Source organism: Perissodus microlepis, chromosome 13 (genome assembly GCF_051167445.1).
Source record: "Perissodus microlepis isolate ML-2025 ecotype Zambia chromosome 13, ASM5116744v1, whole genome shotgun sequence".
Lineage (NCBI taxonomy): Eukaryota > Metazoa > Chordata > Actinopteri > Cichliformes > Cichlidae > Perissodus > Perissodus microlepis.
This window is the reverse complement of record NC_140473.1, coordinates 23,265,945-23,284,142: the sequence shown is the minus strand read 5'-3', so window position 1 is coordinate 23,284,142 and position 18,198 is coordinate 23,265,945. Positions and strand designations below refer to the sequence as shown.

The following is an 18,198-nucleotide window of genomic DNA, read 5'->3' as shown; positions in this document are numbered from 1 at the left end:
AGACGTGTATAGCTGCCAGCAGCTTATTTCATGGACTTAACTGTCCCAAGAGATATTCTCATAAGTCTCTAGATTTCAAACTGTAATTTTATTTATTCATTTGTATAAAGCTCATGCATGACAGAAAACAAGACAAAATTAACAAAGGCAAACCTAAAGATCAAGTGTCACAGAATAATATGTTTGCACAAATCAAAGATGGTTATCAGGAAATTCATACAGTAAACCATTAGTAAAGTTAGCTTTTTGAAAAAAGTTCAACACAATTTAAAGAAAAGTAATTAAAATACATTTGATTTATTAATATTGCAAGAAAATTCAAATATTTACACTGCACTGATTTAACATTTTACAGTTAAGCAGCAGAAAAACGATGAATACCCTTATGGCAGCACTTGCCTCACATTAAAAGAAAATCATACAATAAAATGTTTGATAGGATTTTTTTTTTGATAGGATGGAGATGTTCCCTCTTAGACTACTTATTTCTGGGAACAAACTTGAGTTTTACAGGCTGAACTGGCTGAAACTTCCAGTTAAACTCAAGTGGAATCTAAAAAAAAGAAAAGAATTGGATGTAACATCAGTGACAGGACAGCAGAGTACCATGACAGTCTGAATGTGGAGGATTGCTGCTCTTACCATTGTCTCTTTGCATGTTTCCAAAGTGTACTTCTGCAAGAGACGGACAATAACCATCTTCATGACGAGGAGGGCGTAGCGCATCCCAACGCAGTTACGAGGGCCGAGTCCAAATGGCATGAACGCGTATGGGTTCACCTCTTCCATGTTGTCTTTACTAAACCTGCAGATACAGATCAAACAAACTTTAAAAATGTAGATATGTATAATCAAATAATTCTCATTGTATTGAGCCATGATTTTTAGGCAGTCTGTAGACCTACAACGTAAAGATGCCAAACCATCTAAGCAGGGATTAGGGACCCACTGGCCAGTTAGATCTTACAGCAGGGAAAAACCTATGATCAAAGCCGTACTTAGGTGGAAGCTATAATGGATAAAACATCCGAAAGATCTAGCAAAGATAAAGCAAAGCATAATGTCCCAGGTTTCACTAATTACAGGATGACCAGGTTCTTTATAACCTTGTGATGACACACCTACACGCACATTTACCTCTCTGGTCTGAAAAGCTCAGGTGAGTCCCAGTAGCGTGGGTCTTTGTGCAACACCCACGCAGGAATCCTAATTGTGGTTCCTTCAGGGATGGTGAGTCCATTCACTTGCACAGTTTTTTTGCACACCCTGTTGAGGCGAGGGGCAGTGGGAAACAGTCGCATTGATTCAAGTATAACTTGGTCCAGGTACTGTAGACCGGTCAGCTCTTCATATGAAATGGGTGCCTAGGCAAAATATAAAGAAGAAGGCAAACATAAAAACAAAATATGCAAATGGCGTCCACCACCGAATCAAGGATGGCAACAAATTATGTGATGAATTACTGTACATCTTTCTTCAGGTTAGCATCAATTTCTTTGTGTAAGGTCTGCAACGCATCAGGGTTGGTGGCCAGATTATAAAGGATGTTAGTTAGAGTGGTACTGGTGGTCTCGTAGCCTCCAAAGATGAAGACCAAGGCCTGGGAAAGCATCTCATGTTCAGTCAAACCTATGAAAAAACATAATTAATTATCTTATTTAAGCGTAATCAGTAGCTAGTACTTTCTCGCCCCTGCGGGCAGTTAGAGTTAGGGTTAGGGTTAAAGCTGGTGCTACTAATTCCTACAGGCGTTCTGAATTTTCTGGAGTCTTGGAACACACTGTGGTACCATACCCTCATGAGCATCAGTTTAACAGTGTTGTACTGCAGAAAGTAGTGTGTTACTACAAAAATGGCAAGAAAAAGGCAATTAAGATGGAAGAGAGACAGACTATCATAACACTTAAAAATGTAGGTGTTTTTTTTACAGAGAAATTGTAAACAAAGTCAGACCCAAAGAAACGACTGAATTCGAGGACAAGTTTCTGAGAGTTAACAGCTTGCATGATAGGCAGCTCACAGGAACACAGCTTAATAGTGGTTGTAGTTATTAGGAGTTGGGATGGTGTGTGTTGTTGCTGTCCTGTCATTTCCCTTTTTCAGTGCAGACGGGCAGGACTGTGATCTATTGGATTCCCTGGCATACCTGCAGGGCATCAGGCATCATCAGCTGGGGCTATTTGAGGAGCAGCGCAGCTGGTGTCAGAGTATTGCCTCATCCAGAAGTGGTAACGTGTTGGTCTCTTTCTGAATATTGGTCACCCTCATCAGCCTGCACCATCACCAGCCCGCACTCTATTTGCCTAATCCACCAGCTCCTCACACCCCCTGGCCCAGCCTGTCACCAAACTTGTGGCAAGTAAGCTCTCCAACTTTCTCACCTCACATAGTCCTCGTCTTCCTCTCACGGTGTCTATTCTCTAATCGCTGCTCCCTTGCCTTCCCATAGACTGTTTGAGTCCTCCACCAGTTATAACGGCAATCCCAGAACTGTGTTATTGTAAAGAAATCATTTACGCTGTAGCTTAAAGTGTCTGTGTGATCTGCTACCTGGGTCCACGCAGGTTGACCCTAACAGCAGTAAGCAAGTCTCAGTTTCAAATGTACAGAGAAGACTTCAAGCTGCAGGCATGACAGGGCGAGTTGACGCAAGACGCTAAGTCGCTAAGACGTTGGAACAAGACAAAGAGGCTTGCCTCGGTCATGAAACACCACCATTGGACTATTTGAAGACTGGAAGAAGGTATGGACTGATGAATCCAAATTTGAAATCTTCAGTTCATCATGCAGGACATTTGTACACCATCAAGAAGGCGAATTTTCGGTTCCACAGTGTGTGGCATCAACTGTCAAACATGGAGGAGGAAGATTGATGGTCTGGGGCTGACTTGTACAGAGGGAGAGGCACCCTGAACCAAAACAACTACCACAACATTCTGCAGCGGCATGCAACACCCTCTGGTATGAACCTAGTTGGTCAGGGGTTCATCCTACAGCAAGGTAATGACCCAAAACATAAGTCCAAGCATTGCCAGACTGCCTCAGGAAAAAAAGAACAAGATGTAACCTTGAAATCAGGAAGTGGGCAACACAGTCTCCAGACTCAAACCTTTGGTTTGGGTTGGACTGGGCAGAAGAGTGAAACCAAAGCAACATACAAGTGCCACTCATTTATGGGAACCTCTGCATCAGATATGAGAAGAACTTTCTAAAAGAATATTTGATATTTTTTGTTTTATTGTAGAAAGAATGCCACGGGTGTGTCCAGCTGTTATATCTGTCAAAGGTGGCTGCTTTGATGATTAAAAAGTTTAGAATACATTTTGGTTCATAAATTGATTCCATGATTTCTTTTTTTTAAACTCCAACTGCATATTTGTAATATTCATTCGTTTCATTTCAGAGTGCAATGACACATTAAACTGCATCATTTTTAATAAAAAGATACAAGAACAGACTTCCCTGTTCTTGTATTATTTTTCTATGCTTTTAAGATTAATACTAAAACTTTCTGTGATGGAGTGTGGTTTGTGGCTCAGCTGCAGGGGAAGGGTGTAGCAGCAGGTTCAGGGTGTGGTGTCAGAGGCTGCACACACCTGAGCTCCATCATCCAGTCATGGCTCCCTGATAAAGGATGTGCTGGGACCTGAGGTAGGAGGTGTGTGTGCTACAGGGCAGCTGAAAAGTTGCTCAGTGAAACTGTACATTTAGTTAAGGGTATGCATTGGCACCAATGCACACCCTTAACCTTGATTCTTGTCTTCTGTAGTTTACATTCTGGCTGAAGGGGTACATGTTGACCTGAGATCCAACTTGGTTAATGTAATTTTTTATAGCCAGATTATCAAAAATGTTACAATAGCTAGGATGGTTCTATAAATATTTACAGGGCTGTCATGGTGATGTGTAGAGCCCTTCAGCTGATTATCATCAAGCTCCTGGTTTATAATATATGATACTGACTGACTGGTCTTTTGAGACATATGAGCAGATTGATGTCATGAGAAAAATGTGTGTGTTAAACCCTTGATCCTGAGTTGTCTAAAGTAAATGTGACATAGGTGACTGGGTTATTCTGGATTACTTCTGTGGTAAACACATACCTTTACTTGGCTGTTCTTCATCGTTCTTATACGTCTTTTCTGGGATCTCACTCTGGATCAACACCTGCAGGAAGTCTGCTCGAGCCTACATCAGAAAAGACAATATTCAAATGTGCTCACATGTGGATGATTGAGAGTCAACAGCAGAAGAAAAATATCAATAATGTTTGCGGTGTGCATAGACTGTATATAAAAAATGGCAAATGATTCCAGGTATTGCCCTAAATTATTTTCCTGTAGCTTACAGGGAGCGAGTCCTGTGGTTTCAAAGCTAGATGTATGTGGAAAACAACCTTCTCTTGTCTCTCATGTCTATAAACATTTCTGATGAGCTGATGGCCTCTGTGACTAGTTTCATGTCCTTGTCAATTTAATGCTTACAGATTTGTCTTCATGATGCTGGTTTTTAAATTTCTTGAGGATGTTGTAGAAAAAGTCAACATTGTCCTTGGGTGTGATTTCCATATTCAGAAACTTTGCCAGACGTCCACCAAAGGGAACTGCCACTGAAAGGAGACCAGACCGAATAAGCAAAATTTGACATCCTGTAGATACCATTGAGTTTGCTTTTTGAAAACAAATCAATTAAATGAGTTTTTAAAAGTCAAAAGAAGGACATACTTATGAATAAGAAAAGCCACATATTGAATTTAAGGAACTTTTGGACTTGAACATTAACTGGATCATTCTGATTGTTTATGGAGTCTGTCTCCACACTGAAAGAAGCACTGGTCACAGTGTCTAAACTGTAAGGAGCCACAAACCTATGAGAGTTGGAAAAGACAAGTGATCAGTGCATTATTTATTTTAGGATGAACAATTTAATATGTTTGCATATTTCAGATGAACAACATACTGTTTGACAGTGATGGGTTCATCCAAATTCATTTCCTCAAGTTTTGCAACAAGTCGTTCTGCATAGCGAGCAACGAGGGGATAAACCTTTTTTATATAATGGAGACAAAATAAGAAAATTATGTTATTAATATTCTGTATATGTTAAATGTCTGTCAGATATGTAGAAAGAAAACAGATCAAAACACACTGATGATGTTTTTACATTTTTTTTGTAAACTCGTTTTCTCTATTTTAAAAAGTTTAACAATGTCTTTACAGTGTCTGTGAAAGAAATAAGAACATATAATGGGAATTGCTGGCTTTTATTTTTGTACTTCATTTTGTATATACATTAGTGGTTATGTCTTGATGCATGCTCAATCATCCAGGTATTGAAATCCCAAAACGCTGATTCTTTTTTTCTGGACGTAGCGTTTACAGTGGGGGAAATGTTTCATCACCTTTCACCCACTGAAACAAACTTTTTGGGATATAAGTGGTTAATGAACTTTAGATATGATATCAACCAAGTCTTCCACTGGTGAAGCATGGAGACACGCTGTTGCGAATTCGTTTCCACCTTTCATCTTTGACTACTACAAGAGCGTCATCCATAGGTCCAGTGAAAAAACCAGCATCCTGTGAAAAGGAAATAATAACTCTCAATGTTTGCTTACATTTCCAACATTGGTTTGCACATATAATAATGTAATTGGAATCTTCTCTGTGTTGGCTCTATGTTGATTATTCATATAGAACTTCCTTTGGCTAGATCGACACACATGGGTACATGCAACAGTGGAAAGTAAACAAACAGCGAATACCAACATCACCATAAATAAGTACTACAGTGTAAAGAGGTTCGAGTAAAATGTAATCATTAACCCGTCATATTTATCCAGGTTTGTTTGATAATATAGATGCGGGGAAACATGTGATATTTGTTAAAAATATCTTAACTACTACCAGTGCTTAATGATGATTGATTAAATAAGCACATGTCAGAAAACTGTTTCAAAGTACACCACTCACTAGTACAATGCTGATAATTTATATAATTTATATATTATATAACATATTTATATATTGTTTCTGTCCTAGAAACAATAATGTGATGAGTTCAATTGGTTTAAATTAGGGCTGTCAAAATTAACGCGTTAACGCAAATTAATCTGCCATCGCGGTCAACGCGATTAAAATTTTTAATGCAATTAACGCATCTGGAGTGCAGAATGACCCAAAATCTCTGAAATGTTTTTGTTAGGCATTTCGAGCAGTTTGTCCAAGTAGAGTTACCTTCACACATGCACAAATGGGCAGTTGATCTGGTAGTGACGGGCATTGAACCAATCAACTCAATATGGAAGATGATAAAGGCACACTGGCCCTCTAGATAGGAAATTTGAGTAGTAAAAGAATAATAAGCAGGGGCGGATCTAGAAGGGTGGCAAGTGCCACCCTAAAATGATCCCTTGCCACCCCAAGTGCCACCCCAGTTTTGCATATGACAGTGTTGTTTATTAAAATAAGATAGCATTAACAGTTTGAGCATAGTTACAGTCAACAGTGAATATAAATGCTAAAACTGAATATATTGCATAGTGAACAACACCATGGGAATTTCAGATTATACACAGGTGGTTGGATGTTACACTCTGTAAATGGAAGGAAGGTGAGTGTTATTAACCCTCTGTGGTCCACGGACATGCTGCACCTCCAAATCACATGACTGATTTAAGTTAGCAAAAAGCTGCAGCCACGCGGAGTCTCTATTTCAGCCCACATTGAAAGTTCGGACTTCAAAGTTTATAAATTTTAATTACAGGCCAGTAAATCCAGAGTTATGATAATATATATAAGCCATGCTTTTTTCTAAATACTGTCATCACGTTTGTGTGTGTGTTTTAAGCGTTTTCTAAGGACAGCGCGAAAACAGTAAAGAAAGGAAAAAAGCCACCTCTTTCCTATCGGTGGAAAAATGTACCAAGTCGACCAATTAAAAAAAAGTCAACACTGAGATTTGGTTGTTTAGGAAGAGGGGAGAGTTTTGGGAGTGACGGTAACGACAGCGAGACAGAGCGAGCGAGTGAGAGAGAGAGAGAGTTTTTAGATGTGGGAGATTTGTGACGGTTAGTGTGTTGTGTTGTCTTGTGTAGTCGTTTTGCTTTGTGTGTCAGTGAGGGCACTAATGAACACAAAGGCACATTTGTAATGTAAAAACTGTCACTAAGTAGAAAACCAGCGGAGTGATACCCCTCCTGTTGTCAGGCCTGCAGGTTTATCCCTGTGCTGTTCTCCTCTGTCTTTTGGTGGACAAACTTTTTTTTTTACTGGCACACATCATTTGTGGGGCATCTTATTGCGAAACCTGATTGTTCTCTCATTTTAGTTTTAGTAATATTTTTAAATAGTTGTGCAAAATTTAAAAACTCAGCAGATGTATTGGCTGCATTTTTAGATAAATAGTTGTATATGTTTACAAAATGTACAATTATATTATATTTGCATTTCAAGTTATAAAAATGTACTCAACATGTCTATTTTTTTTACAGTAAAAAAATTCTACTAGGATTTTAAGTAATACTAATGCAGTATGTCAGTGAAAAAACAACTAAATTCAGTTGAGCTAAAAAAAAAAGAATGATACCAAACAAGGCAAGGGGAAAAAATAAAATAAAACAATTTGAGGGTGAAATACAAACGTAAACTCAAAAGGAGTTTGTTGTATTTCAGACCTCAGTGGGTTAATCCAACAAATGATGAAAAATTAGGTTTCAAGTTTTGTTCATGACAGTGCAGATTTCTGACATTTTGTGCAATTTAAGCATGTAACAATGTGATTGTTTTCTAACAAAAAAAAGTGTGAAACTTAATTTAGACTTGTGTTTTTAAATGAACTGCCCCATGTTGTGTAGCTTTCTGGATTTTATACTTATCGGGCTACATATTTATTTATTATACAGGCTATACAGTACATAACATCAAAACTCAAATGTTTTATGTAACTAAAGTGTGTAATTATGTGGGCTACAGACAATAATTAAGTTATAGACTATATTTATTTGAAAAACATACTTACTGCATTTGAATCATTTTAACCATATGTAACCACCTGCATATGTGTTTGGAAAAAAAATGCTTTGATTTTGCCACCCCATTTGATTTCTTTGCCACCCTCATGCCACCCTAAGAAAATTTCTCTAGATCCGCCCCTGATAACAAGACGGAACAGTCGACCGACATAAAGTATTATGCACGCTGTGCAAGAATGAATTTTCTTTTCATCAAAGCACTTCCAGCTTAAATTATCACATTGACGCGAACCATACGTTAGCCAGGGGCGCTGCAAGCACTTTGACTAACGCGTCACCCAACTTGCAGCAAACCACTCACGGAGCATCGGGGGTTCAGTAAGTCTGCCTCGGAAATATTGACTGACACAGTTGCCAAGAGGATTGCAACAAACTGCAGACCTGTTACTATCGTTTAGAAGATGCGCTTTACATAGCTTTGGTTCCTCGTTTCAAGGACTTGAAGTGACTCTCCAGAGTTACAGAGAGAGTTGATAAATGTTTACTGAGTTTTTGTTAACATGAATGTTCAAGATGTTCAATAAACATGTTAGATGCGTATATTTTCCCTTTTATCGCGAGTCTGTTTGCTCATGCAAAATGAAATGCGATTAATATAGAAAAAAAATGAATGATATTTAGTCGTGATTAATCAAAATTAATCCACAGTAACCCTGTGATAAATCAAATTAAACATTTTAACTGTTGACAGAACTAATATATGTTATATATTAGTGTATACTTAACTATTAGTATATAGGTTTTTTTTAAGTTGTATTTCACAGGAGAGAACCTGTGTTCAGAGATTGAAGAAAACTATTCAAATTCTCTTTGAATTTAAGCACACATTCTTTGTGTTTATTCTGCATTTACTTCATTATATTGCATAAATGTCAGTTACAAGCTTAACTAAAAGTTTAAATTTAAAGTTTTAAAAAAAGTAATATCAACCAGGCTATTGACCAAGTAATTGTGATTAATTATGATTAATTACAGAAAGTTGTGAGATTAATTAGTTAATTTTTAATCTATTGACAGCACTAGTTTAAATACATAAACCCTTCATGCAATTAGCTTTGATTCTGTTATGCACAGTAAGATAGATAACATCTGTTTTTGTTCTCTAGTTTTTATGTGACACAGTGAAGTGTGTTTCCTGGTTTGCTTCATGTTCTTCAGCTGCTGTGTTGGCTGATGTAACCCTTGAGTAATAAAAGTGTAACTCTTTGTGTAAAGCACAGAGAACTACTGCAAGTCCAGCCTCTTGGATTTTAATATTACTTCATTTACATTTCATGTGGTAACAGTCTTTCCCTGTAGTGCTGTTGTTGTTGTTTTCCTAAACACATCGGCCTGACACTATAAACTACAGCATTTCCCAAGTTGCTTTTGAAATCACTGCTAGCAATTTTGTTAAGGTAAAAAAGTGAAAAAGCATTTGTACCTATGTTTTGCTACCATTTTACGTTCTATGGAGAGTGGCAGGACGTCCAAAGGTTTTGTAAAGGTCCAGTTTTGTTTATTGATCTAAGCCTGAACAGCTACGCGTAGTGTCCAGTAGAGGGCTCTGTTGCTTAGTTAGCGGCAAGCTGTACTTCCAGCTCAGACCGGTTTTGTGGCGCACATGTCCCAGTAGGCAGCTCTCAATGAAGCGTGAAGCAGCGTGATACCGGACTCTAGCGAAATTAACAATTTGCAGCCCTTGGAATGCGGAGCGAGGTACATGTTTTAAGTTGTATTTGATTGCTTAGTTGATATTTTGTTGTATTTTCTGCTTTATTTGAGTTCATATTTGTAATAAGCGTCTAAGAAAATGTATTTTGTGTTTCTGTTTAGTTTTCACGGTGCATTGGCGCACCTCAGCACTGTTAGATTCTGAATGAATCTCAAAGTAAAAATTACTGCACCCGTCGAGGCTCTCTCTATTTCTTCCTTGGTCCGTGGGACTGCTACAGGTTTCATGAAATCTAATAAATTATCCAACTTGACAGAAATCTGAGAGCAGATGTCAGCATTGTACTACATCTGATTTGCTGAACTTTCACTTTGGTATATGATAGAAAGAGGAGCTTCTTACCCTGCGGTTGGTGAACACAGAGTAGCACTCCTTCACCATCACGGTTTTAACAATCTCAGGGTCGGCCACCATTAACAACGGCGTTCGTCCATTGTACAACCTGCAAAAAAGACAACAGCCTTTTATTTTACAATAACACAATGACTAATTGTTTAACACATTTTTTGTTTTTGTTTGGGTTTTTTTTTGCTTTAGATCGCAGCATTATTGACAATGAATTCAGAATTGTTGTATTTTATTTCTTTTTTAAATTTTATTTCTTCTTCTTTTTTGGGGGGGGGGGGGGGATTGCATGGCTCACAAACATATTTTAACATGAGTAAACTTCCTGGTTGATGAAATACTCACCCCCAGACGTCACCATACTTGGCATGACACTCTAGGTCAAAACCAAGAATTCCCTGCAAAAAGTTATAGGAAAATGTGTTTTAGTGTCAATATGCCACTGAGTAGGACATGTGCATTCAAAATACAGAGAAGTCAGGCAGGTCAGTGACGATTGATAAGGATATTAAATATGTCCTTCTCACTTCTTCAAGATCAAATCAGTCAGCTCCTCGTATCCCAGTCTCTAAAGTGAGTTTGGTTTCTGTGCGTACCTTTCTTATGCCCAGCATCGTTCCAATATAAGGCAGGGGCCTCGGTCCAGGTATCCCCAGCTTTTTGAAGAACCGATATGGCCATAATCCGTACCTGTGTCACAAAACAGAGAAAATCTGAAATCGTCAGTTGGACATTAAAACAAAGGGAATACAGGAGAAACAAAACTCCACGTACGGGTGGTTTGACGGCGACATAAGATAAGGGCTTGATTGTCTTGCAAAACAGTAGTCGAGGAATACTCACAGTAATATCAGCGTGAAAAGCAGGACCAGCAAAGTCCAGGTGGTTGCTGAAAACGGCGTGAAAAACATTGCGACTTCTTTCCGACAAAAAGCTACAGGTGAGGAAGAAGGCTGGAAAACCTGTGTTTTTAAAGCATCTGCCTCTGTGTGGTGGGAGGAGTCTATGAGACAGAAATGTGATTATGTAATAAGCTCCATAAAGGGTTAGAGGCGGGTCAGAAGCTTTTAAACCTTTTTTCTTCGCATTCTCATTCAGTTGTTGTGCAAACACAGTGAGAAGAAAAGACACTTTAGCCTTCACACTGATCACCACTGCCTGCAAAATATGGCTTCTCCAAGAAAATCAAGCAAAATAAAGTTTATTTAAGCTAAAACGTTTAATTTCTTTTTTTCTTTTTCTTTTTTTTTCTTTTTTTTTGGCTGTTGTTCTTATTAAACGCATTTCTGATCTGTTTTCATCTTGTCGGATATTCAGTTGCATTCAGGGTAGAAGGTCAACTAAAAGACAAAAATATTTCTGCCGTGAGTGTGAAATTGCTCTGTAAATCAGCTTTCGTTTTGAACCATTTTAATATTTCTTCACGGTTATAATAAAGCAGTTAGAATCTGAAGTTCTTCGTTATGGTAAATGGCCTGCATTTGTATAGCACTTTTCTAGTCCATAGGACCCCAAAGCGCTTTACACTACATTCAGTCATTCACCCATTCACACACACATTCACACACTGGCGATAGCAAGCTACATTGTAGCCACAGCTGCCCTGGGGCGCACTGACAGAGGCGAGGCTGCCGGACACAGGCACCACCGGGCCCTCTGACTACCACCAGTAGGCAAACATGGGGTTAGTATCTTGCCCAAGGATATTTGGCATGCAGCCAGGAGGCAGCCTGGGATCGAACCACCGACCTTCTGATTAGTGGCTGACTTGCTCTGCCACCTGAGCTACAGCCACCCAAATCCCCATAATAGTTATTTTTTCCACCTTCCACAGCTGCTATGTGATGTAGTTGGTCTGTGATTGACTTTTGACATAAAAGTCTTGTTATCCGATTCTCTTTTTTTATGATGTTTGTGTGAAACTATTACAGCTGCGCATGCTCTGCAGTTTTGTGTAACCTTTCCCACAATAACACAGTAAACGCAAAGAGATCTGTGGCCAACTACTTTCTCCCATTGCATGAAGATGGCGCCGGATGTCATGGCACGCCGTCTCTCGGTTCTGCAATGTTTATGTTTTATGTTCTTAGTGGTGTCCCTGCTAGTTTTAAAAACCCACTCCCTGTTGGTATATGAGCGACAGATGCTGCTTAATATCCGTGACTCACTGTTGAAGCTCCCCAGCGTTAGCGAGCGATGTGGAGGACTCCCGCCGCCTCTGGCTTCGGTACCGGGGGAACTGCATCGCCGTGATCCCCCCTGGAATCCTTCGAAACGGAAGCGCTGGAGAAGTGGACGAATGCGCGGCACGCGCTCTGGGAAGCGTGTTCGGGTCAGAAATTGGATGCGGCTGGTCCTTACCATCGGTGACCCTGGCTGCTTAGGACTTTATTTTGGCCTCAAACAGCGCTGCCTTCTTCCTGTTTACCCGACGTCATCGGAGCACGCTCACCCGAGGCTGCTTTATTGGTCGCCATGCCGACGGGATACAAGGGGAGGTGGAGCAAATATGAACAACCTACAAATACTGCCTGCTACCACGGATGGACAGAGAGTTAAATTAGCTCTCTTAAACGCAAGATCTGTATTAAATAAAACTCATGTTCTTCGGGACTTTTTTGGTACTCATAAGCTGGCTGTCATGCTCCTAACTGAGACATGGCTGCGCGCTGGTGAAGTGGCACCCTTGCTGGAACTTTGCCCCACCGATGCCAGCTTCTTCAGCGCCCCCAGGTTGTGTGGGAGGGGAGGCGGGGTAGCCTCTATCATCAAAGACTGTTTTAAATGCAAACAGAAAGTCCTGGTGTTTTTACCTCATTTGAGTCCCAACTTCTGACTTTAGGCTGTCCCGTGGTTCTAATTATAGTCATCTATCGTCCACCTAAATATAATGACTTGTTTATTTCGGAATTTTCAGACTCCTTGACATGTTTTATCACTCACCATGAAAGGATTCTTATAGTGGGGGACTTTAATATTCATCTGTGTTGTGAGGATAAACCCCTGCTCAAAGATTTCTTAAATGTAATTGATTCCTTAAACTTCACACAATTTGTGTCTGGGCCAACACGCAAGGGACACACCCTAGACCTTGTCTTGGGCTACGGGCTGAATATATCAATTACTGCAAATTGTGTTTTACCTATTCTAGACCACTCCACAATTTTATTTGATATTTTAATCCCTAAATCTCCAGCTTCTGTGAGGGGAAAATTCCCCTCAGATCATCTCGTTATATTAGCCCTGAAGCATTGCTTGGAGTTAAATTACATCTACCTGATGTGTTGGACCCTATTTTTACCCAGGAGTTATGTGTGGACACCTGACTGCGAATCTTAATAATGCACTTCTTGAACTACTGGACTCTGTTGCTCCCGTAAGGAAGTTGAAATGTCAAAAAAGGAACCCTATGCCTTGGTTAAATGAGGAGCTCTTGAACTTGAGAAGAAATTGTAGAAAAGCAGAGCATCACTAGAGATCTTCCAGACTAGAAGTATTTCTCCAGGCTTGGAAGGACTCATTGTCTTCTCTTCAATCAGCGATGTCGACAGCGAAAGCAAATTATTTCTCAAATCTCATCATGAGCCATAAACATAACTCAAAACTCCTTTTCAACACACTGTCGCAACTTACAGAGAGTAAGTCAACTCTCTGCTGTTCTAATTTGATAGCTCATGACTTTCTTACATTTTTCAGAGACAGGGCTGAAACACTTAGAAATCATATTACTCCCTCCTCAAGCTGTTCACTAGACTACTCGGCTGCTTTGCCTGTTGGTGCTGATAAACTGTTCCGTGACTTCAAGGTTATTTCTCTGTCTGGATTAACTAAGGTTGTAAAAGCAGCTCGATGTACAACCTGTTCTTTGGATCCTCTACCAGCCTGGGTGTGGCGTGGGTGTGGTCTCAGGCCAGCTGCAGAGGACGGGTGACGCAGTGAGCTCCCGGGGTGGCGCAGGGGCGGGGTGAACAGGTGTGCTGGGATCTGACAGTGATTGTGTCTCTTTATATGTTGGCAGTGACAGTCGGAGGAGGAGAGCGGACGTGACAGCAGAGAGAGAGCGGGAGTGTCTGTGTCCCAGTAAACAAACCACAGTGTCGAATAAAAGTTCTGCTGTCATCATATTCGCTCCAGCGTATGTTTCTCGGGTCCAACATTACACTGGTGCCACGCAGGACCAACAGTTGGCGTTGCTTCGCCTGCAATCGGAGCAGCAGACCGCGGCTCTGGGGCAGCTGCTGGGGAATGATACGAGGGGAGGTGGAGCAAATATGAACAACCTACAAATACTGCCTGCTACCACGGATGGACCGAGAGTTAAATTAGCTCTCTTAAACGCAAGATCTGTATTAAATAAAACTCATGTTCTTCGGGACTTTTTTGGTACTCATAAGCTGGATTTCATGCTCCTAACTGAGACATGGCATGGGAGTGTCTGTGTCCCAGTAAACAAACCACAGTGTCGAATAAAAGTTCTGCTGTCATCATATTCGCTCCAGCGTATGTTTCTCGGGTCCAACATTACACTGGGTTATAAAGGAACTGTGGTCAGTATTAGGACCCTACATTCTGTTTCTTTTAAATACTTCATTGATGACTGGAGTCTTTCCTGAATGTTTTAAATCAGCTGTGGTAGTGCCGATCTTGAAAAAGCCTGGACTGGATGTTGACATGGTCGCAATCTATAGACCCATCTCACATCTGTCTTTTTTATCTAAAATCTTTGAAAAAGTGGTTTTTAAGCAGCTCACTGAGCATTTGTCAACAAGCAATCTGTATGAACCATTTCAGTCTGCTTTTAGACCAAATCACTCCACAGAAACAGCTTTAGTCAAAGTGGTAAATAATCTGCTGGTAAATGCAGACAATGATCGCACTTCAGTTTTATTTTGCTGGATCTAAGTGCTGCGTTTGACACTGTGGATCACTGCATTTTATTGGATAGGCTTGAACATTTTATTGGAATTACAGGAAAAGTTTTATCATGGCTGAGATCTTACCTGCTTGGGAGGTCTCAGACTGTTAGTTTTAAAAATGATCTCTCCGAGACTTGTGCAGTGAGGCATGGGGTCCCTCAGGGCTCCATACTTGGACCATTGCTGTTTTCTATGTACCTGCTGCCTCTTGGTGTTCTTTTACGTTCTTTTAATGTAACCTTTCATTGTTACGCTGATGACCTGCAGCTTTATGTTCCTTTAACCATTGGAAATTGTGCTGAAGTATCCAAAGTAGAATGTTGTTTATCTGCAATTAAGGGCTGGTTATCAGATAATTTCTTGCTCCTAAATACTGATAAGACAGAGTTGATGGTCATTGGGCCATACAAATTTCAGCACTTGTCCCAAAATTTCATCTTGAAAATTGATGACAGGGCCATAAATTGCAGGAACAAGGTAAAAAACTTGGGTGTGTGGTTCGATATGGTGCTCTCCTTTGAATCTCATGTAAAAGAGATAACAAAGACCGCCTTTTATCATTTGAGGAACATAGCCAGAATCAGACAAGTTTTGTCAAGCGACACTGCAGAGGTTCTTGTCCATGCATTTGTGTCTTCCCGTATTGATTATTGCAATGCTCTTCTTTCTGGCCTACCAAAGAAAAGTTTTAGAGGTCTACAGATGGTGAAAAATGCAGCTGCTCGCATTTAAACAAGAACTGGGAAATTTGAGCACATTACTCCTGTTCTGAGATCTCTGCATTGGCTACCTTGTCAGGTTCGAGCAGATTTTAAGGTCCTGCTGCTCACCTACAAGGCTTTAAACGGATTGGCACCTACATACCTCTCCGACCTTTTACACCTTTCTGTTCCATCTTGTGCTCTACGATCTCAGGACTCTGGCCTTCTAAAAGTTCCTAGAGCCAGAAAAAAGACAATTGGAGAGCGTGCTTTTTCTTTTCGTGCCCCGTTTCTGTGGAACAACCTCCCTCAAGATATTCGGCAGGCATGCTCTGTGGAGGTTTTTAAAACTAAGTTGAAGACACATTTGTTCACCTTATCCTTAATTCTATGGCTTTTAGTTTTTAAATTTTTATTGTTTTTTTAACTTGTATTGTGTCTCTTACCTGTATTGCTATGTATCGCTTTTATTTTATTTATCCCTTTAGTTGTACAGCACTTTGTTTGAAAGCGCTTTATAAATAAAGTTGTTGTTATTATTATTATTATTATTATTATTATTATTATTATAAAAACGCTGGTGTAAAGTTAGTGATATTGGTCACATGTATCAGTGTGCCAGGGGTAACTGCTTAGTAAATGCATGATCTATTTAACATTGGATTTATTAGTACTTTTACACACCTGTGGTGTTTATTCACTGACAAAAATGCAAAGAATTTAATGAAGTCGTTTATCTTAAAACTGTGGAATTGTAATTAGAATTTAAAATACAATTACACACACATACATCATTTGAGTATAAAGGTTTCAATTTCTTTTCAGTTTTATGAAAACCAGATTTCAGGCAAATTCTTCTCTGTGATATTATTTGTAAGGTTTATTTTCACAAATCTTTGTAGGAAAATTTCCATCTTTACAAAAAAGATAATTAATTTTATTTCCTTTTTTCACACCTTTATGGAAATGTGCTCACATTAATCCCTTCAGTACAGGTAGCTGCAGAGTTAGCAGCTCTAATATGTCTAATATTAGCAGCTCAATATGCCAATATTCCCAATTCTAGGAAGCAGCACTGTTCTTCCAGTTACAGTCTATTCTTTTTGTTTTACTGGTGGATGCATATATTTAAGTTTCCAATAATCAAGTCAATATATGTGAATCCCTGCAACGCCTAATATCGTTATTTCAGAAACAGCAGCTCCACCCACCTGCTGTTCAACTCTCGGCTTTGAGGGACAGCCAAGTAGAAGAAAGTTTGATAGGTGGAAGGTTTAGTATTATTGTTAGGATTTTGTTGCATTTAAGAATTCAATCAAACGATCTCAAAGACAGCATTCAGATTTATCTTGTGACTCTTTGGTGTGTCTCTATTTGGAGACTAAAGAATTAACTAGAAACCACCTGTACCGGTATAAATATTAGGCTATGTTAGACACTCCACACTGAGGGGATTTTTTTAATAGCATCAGTAAACTTTATGAGTACTGTTTCTTTAGTTTTCTGTGATGACTAATGAAAGGCTTGAGCTGGGTCTGACAGAGAAGAAGTTTCCTCCAGTCTTCCAGTTAGCATTCTGCTTACTTAGATTTTTGGGGATAAATTCAGTTTTGTGGAGGAGTATTGGTGAACTTTATGGTTTCCTTTTTGTCTACAACTGTGATATTGATGTTTTCTAGAATATTTTCCCACCACTTCATAAACCCTGCTCAATTACTTTAGGTGGACACATTAAGACAGACTTAAAAATGCTTCTGGTGACAACGTGCAAAGAGTGATGTCATGAAAGGTTACCTCACACCTGAAGGTGAAAGCTGGAGGTTTTCAGACTGGATGCCTAGAATGAAAACTAGCAGGGTTCCCTGCGCTGCAGAGACACTGTGGTCAAGGCTGTTTTGTGCTACACTAATTAAAAAGGTGGAAAACACAGGAGCAACCACTCCAGATTATCTTCTTATATTATTGTCAGTTACACTTTAACCCATCATGTAGCATCTGCAGGCTCTATGCCATGTATGCACACAAGATGAAAGTGTTTATGCTCACTGGCTCACCTTTGCTGCTGATAAATTCTCATTGGGGTGGGTAAATCAACCTGGTGTCAGTGGTTCCATTTAAAAGTAGATGCTTTCAAGGTCACTGTTTATTTAGTTACAACCTACTGCAATATTTTCTTAAAAGGTTGTGATAATCAGGTCACCTGCTGGCTCTGCCCCTAGATACTATTGGCACCGATGACTGATTGTGTAATACATCTTTTATAAAAAGTGTGTATCTGATGGGTCTTACAAAGGAAACTTTATAATGCAAACACACACGCACCCAAACACATCCAAGAACACCACAATGTTGAGCTCACCTGTATACTTCATAGCTTCAGGTGGTTTTCAGACAACAACATCAGTCAACTCAATTATTGTGCTGTATTCACGCCGCCAAGTTTAAGGTATAAAAATTAAATTACAAAAGATAACTCTAACTTCATTTTGT

The 18,198-nt window shown here is 39.5% G+C and overlaps 1 protein-coding gene across 1 annotated transcript; it reads right to left on the bottom strand.

Moving 5' to 3' along the window:
* Nucleotides 1-114: 114 nt before the first annotated feature.
* LOC146375176 (cytochrome P450 3A56-like) lies at nt 115-11,875 on the bottom strand. The gene is made up of 13 exons (XM_084949596.1): nt 10,935-11,875; nt 10,688-10,781; nt 10,437-10,489; nt 10,089-10,188; nt 5,471-5,579; nt 4,960-5,053; nt 4,725-4,867; nt 4,485-4,609; nt 4,104-4,188; nt 1,469-1,629; nt 1,138-1,364; nt 643-805; nt 115-553 (listed from the first exon to the last, which is right to left on the bottom strand). The coding sequence occupies exons 1-13, from the start codon at nt 11,000-11,002 to the stop codon at nt 479-481; spliced, it is 1,497 nt and encodes a 498-aa protein (XP_084805722.1). The 5' UTR covers nt 11,003-11,875; the 3' UTR covers nt 115-478.
* Nucleotides 11,876-18,198: the final 6,323 nt, after the last annotated feature.

What these genes read in the sequence shown, in the direction of transcription:
- LOC146375176 (XM_084949596.1), bottom strand. Translation starts at nt 11,002, where the DNA reads ATGTTTTTCACGCCGTTTTCAGCAACCACCTGGACTTTGCTGGTCCTG. An exon ending in ATGCTTCACCAGTGGAAGAC is followed by an intron (nt 5,054 to 5,470) that starts TTGGTTGATATC and finishes GTCTCCATTATA; the next exon opens with TAAAAAAGGTTTATCCCCTC. An exon ending in AGCATCATGAAGACAAATCT is followed by an intron (nt 4,189 to 4,484) that starts GTAAGCATTAAA and finishes TTTCTGATGTAG; the next exon opens with GCTCGAGCAGACTTCCTGCA.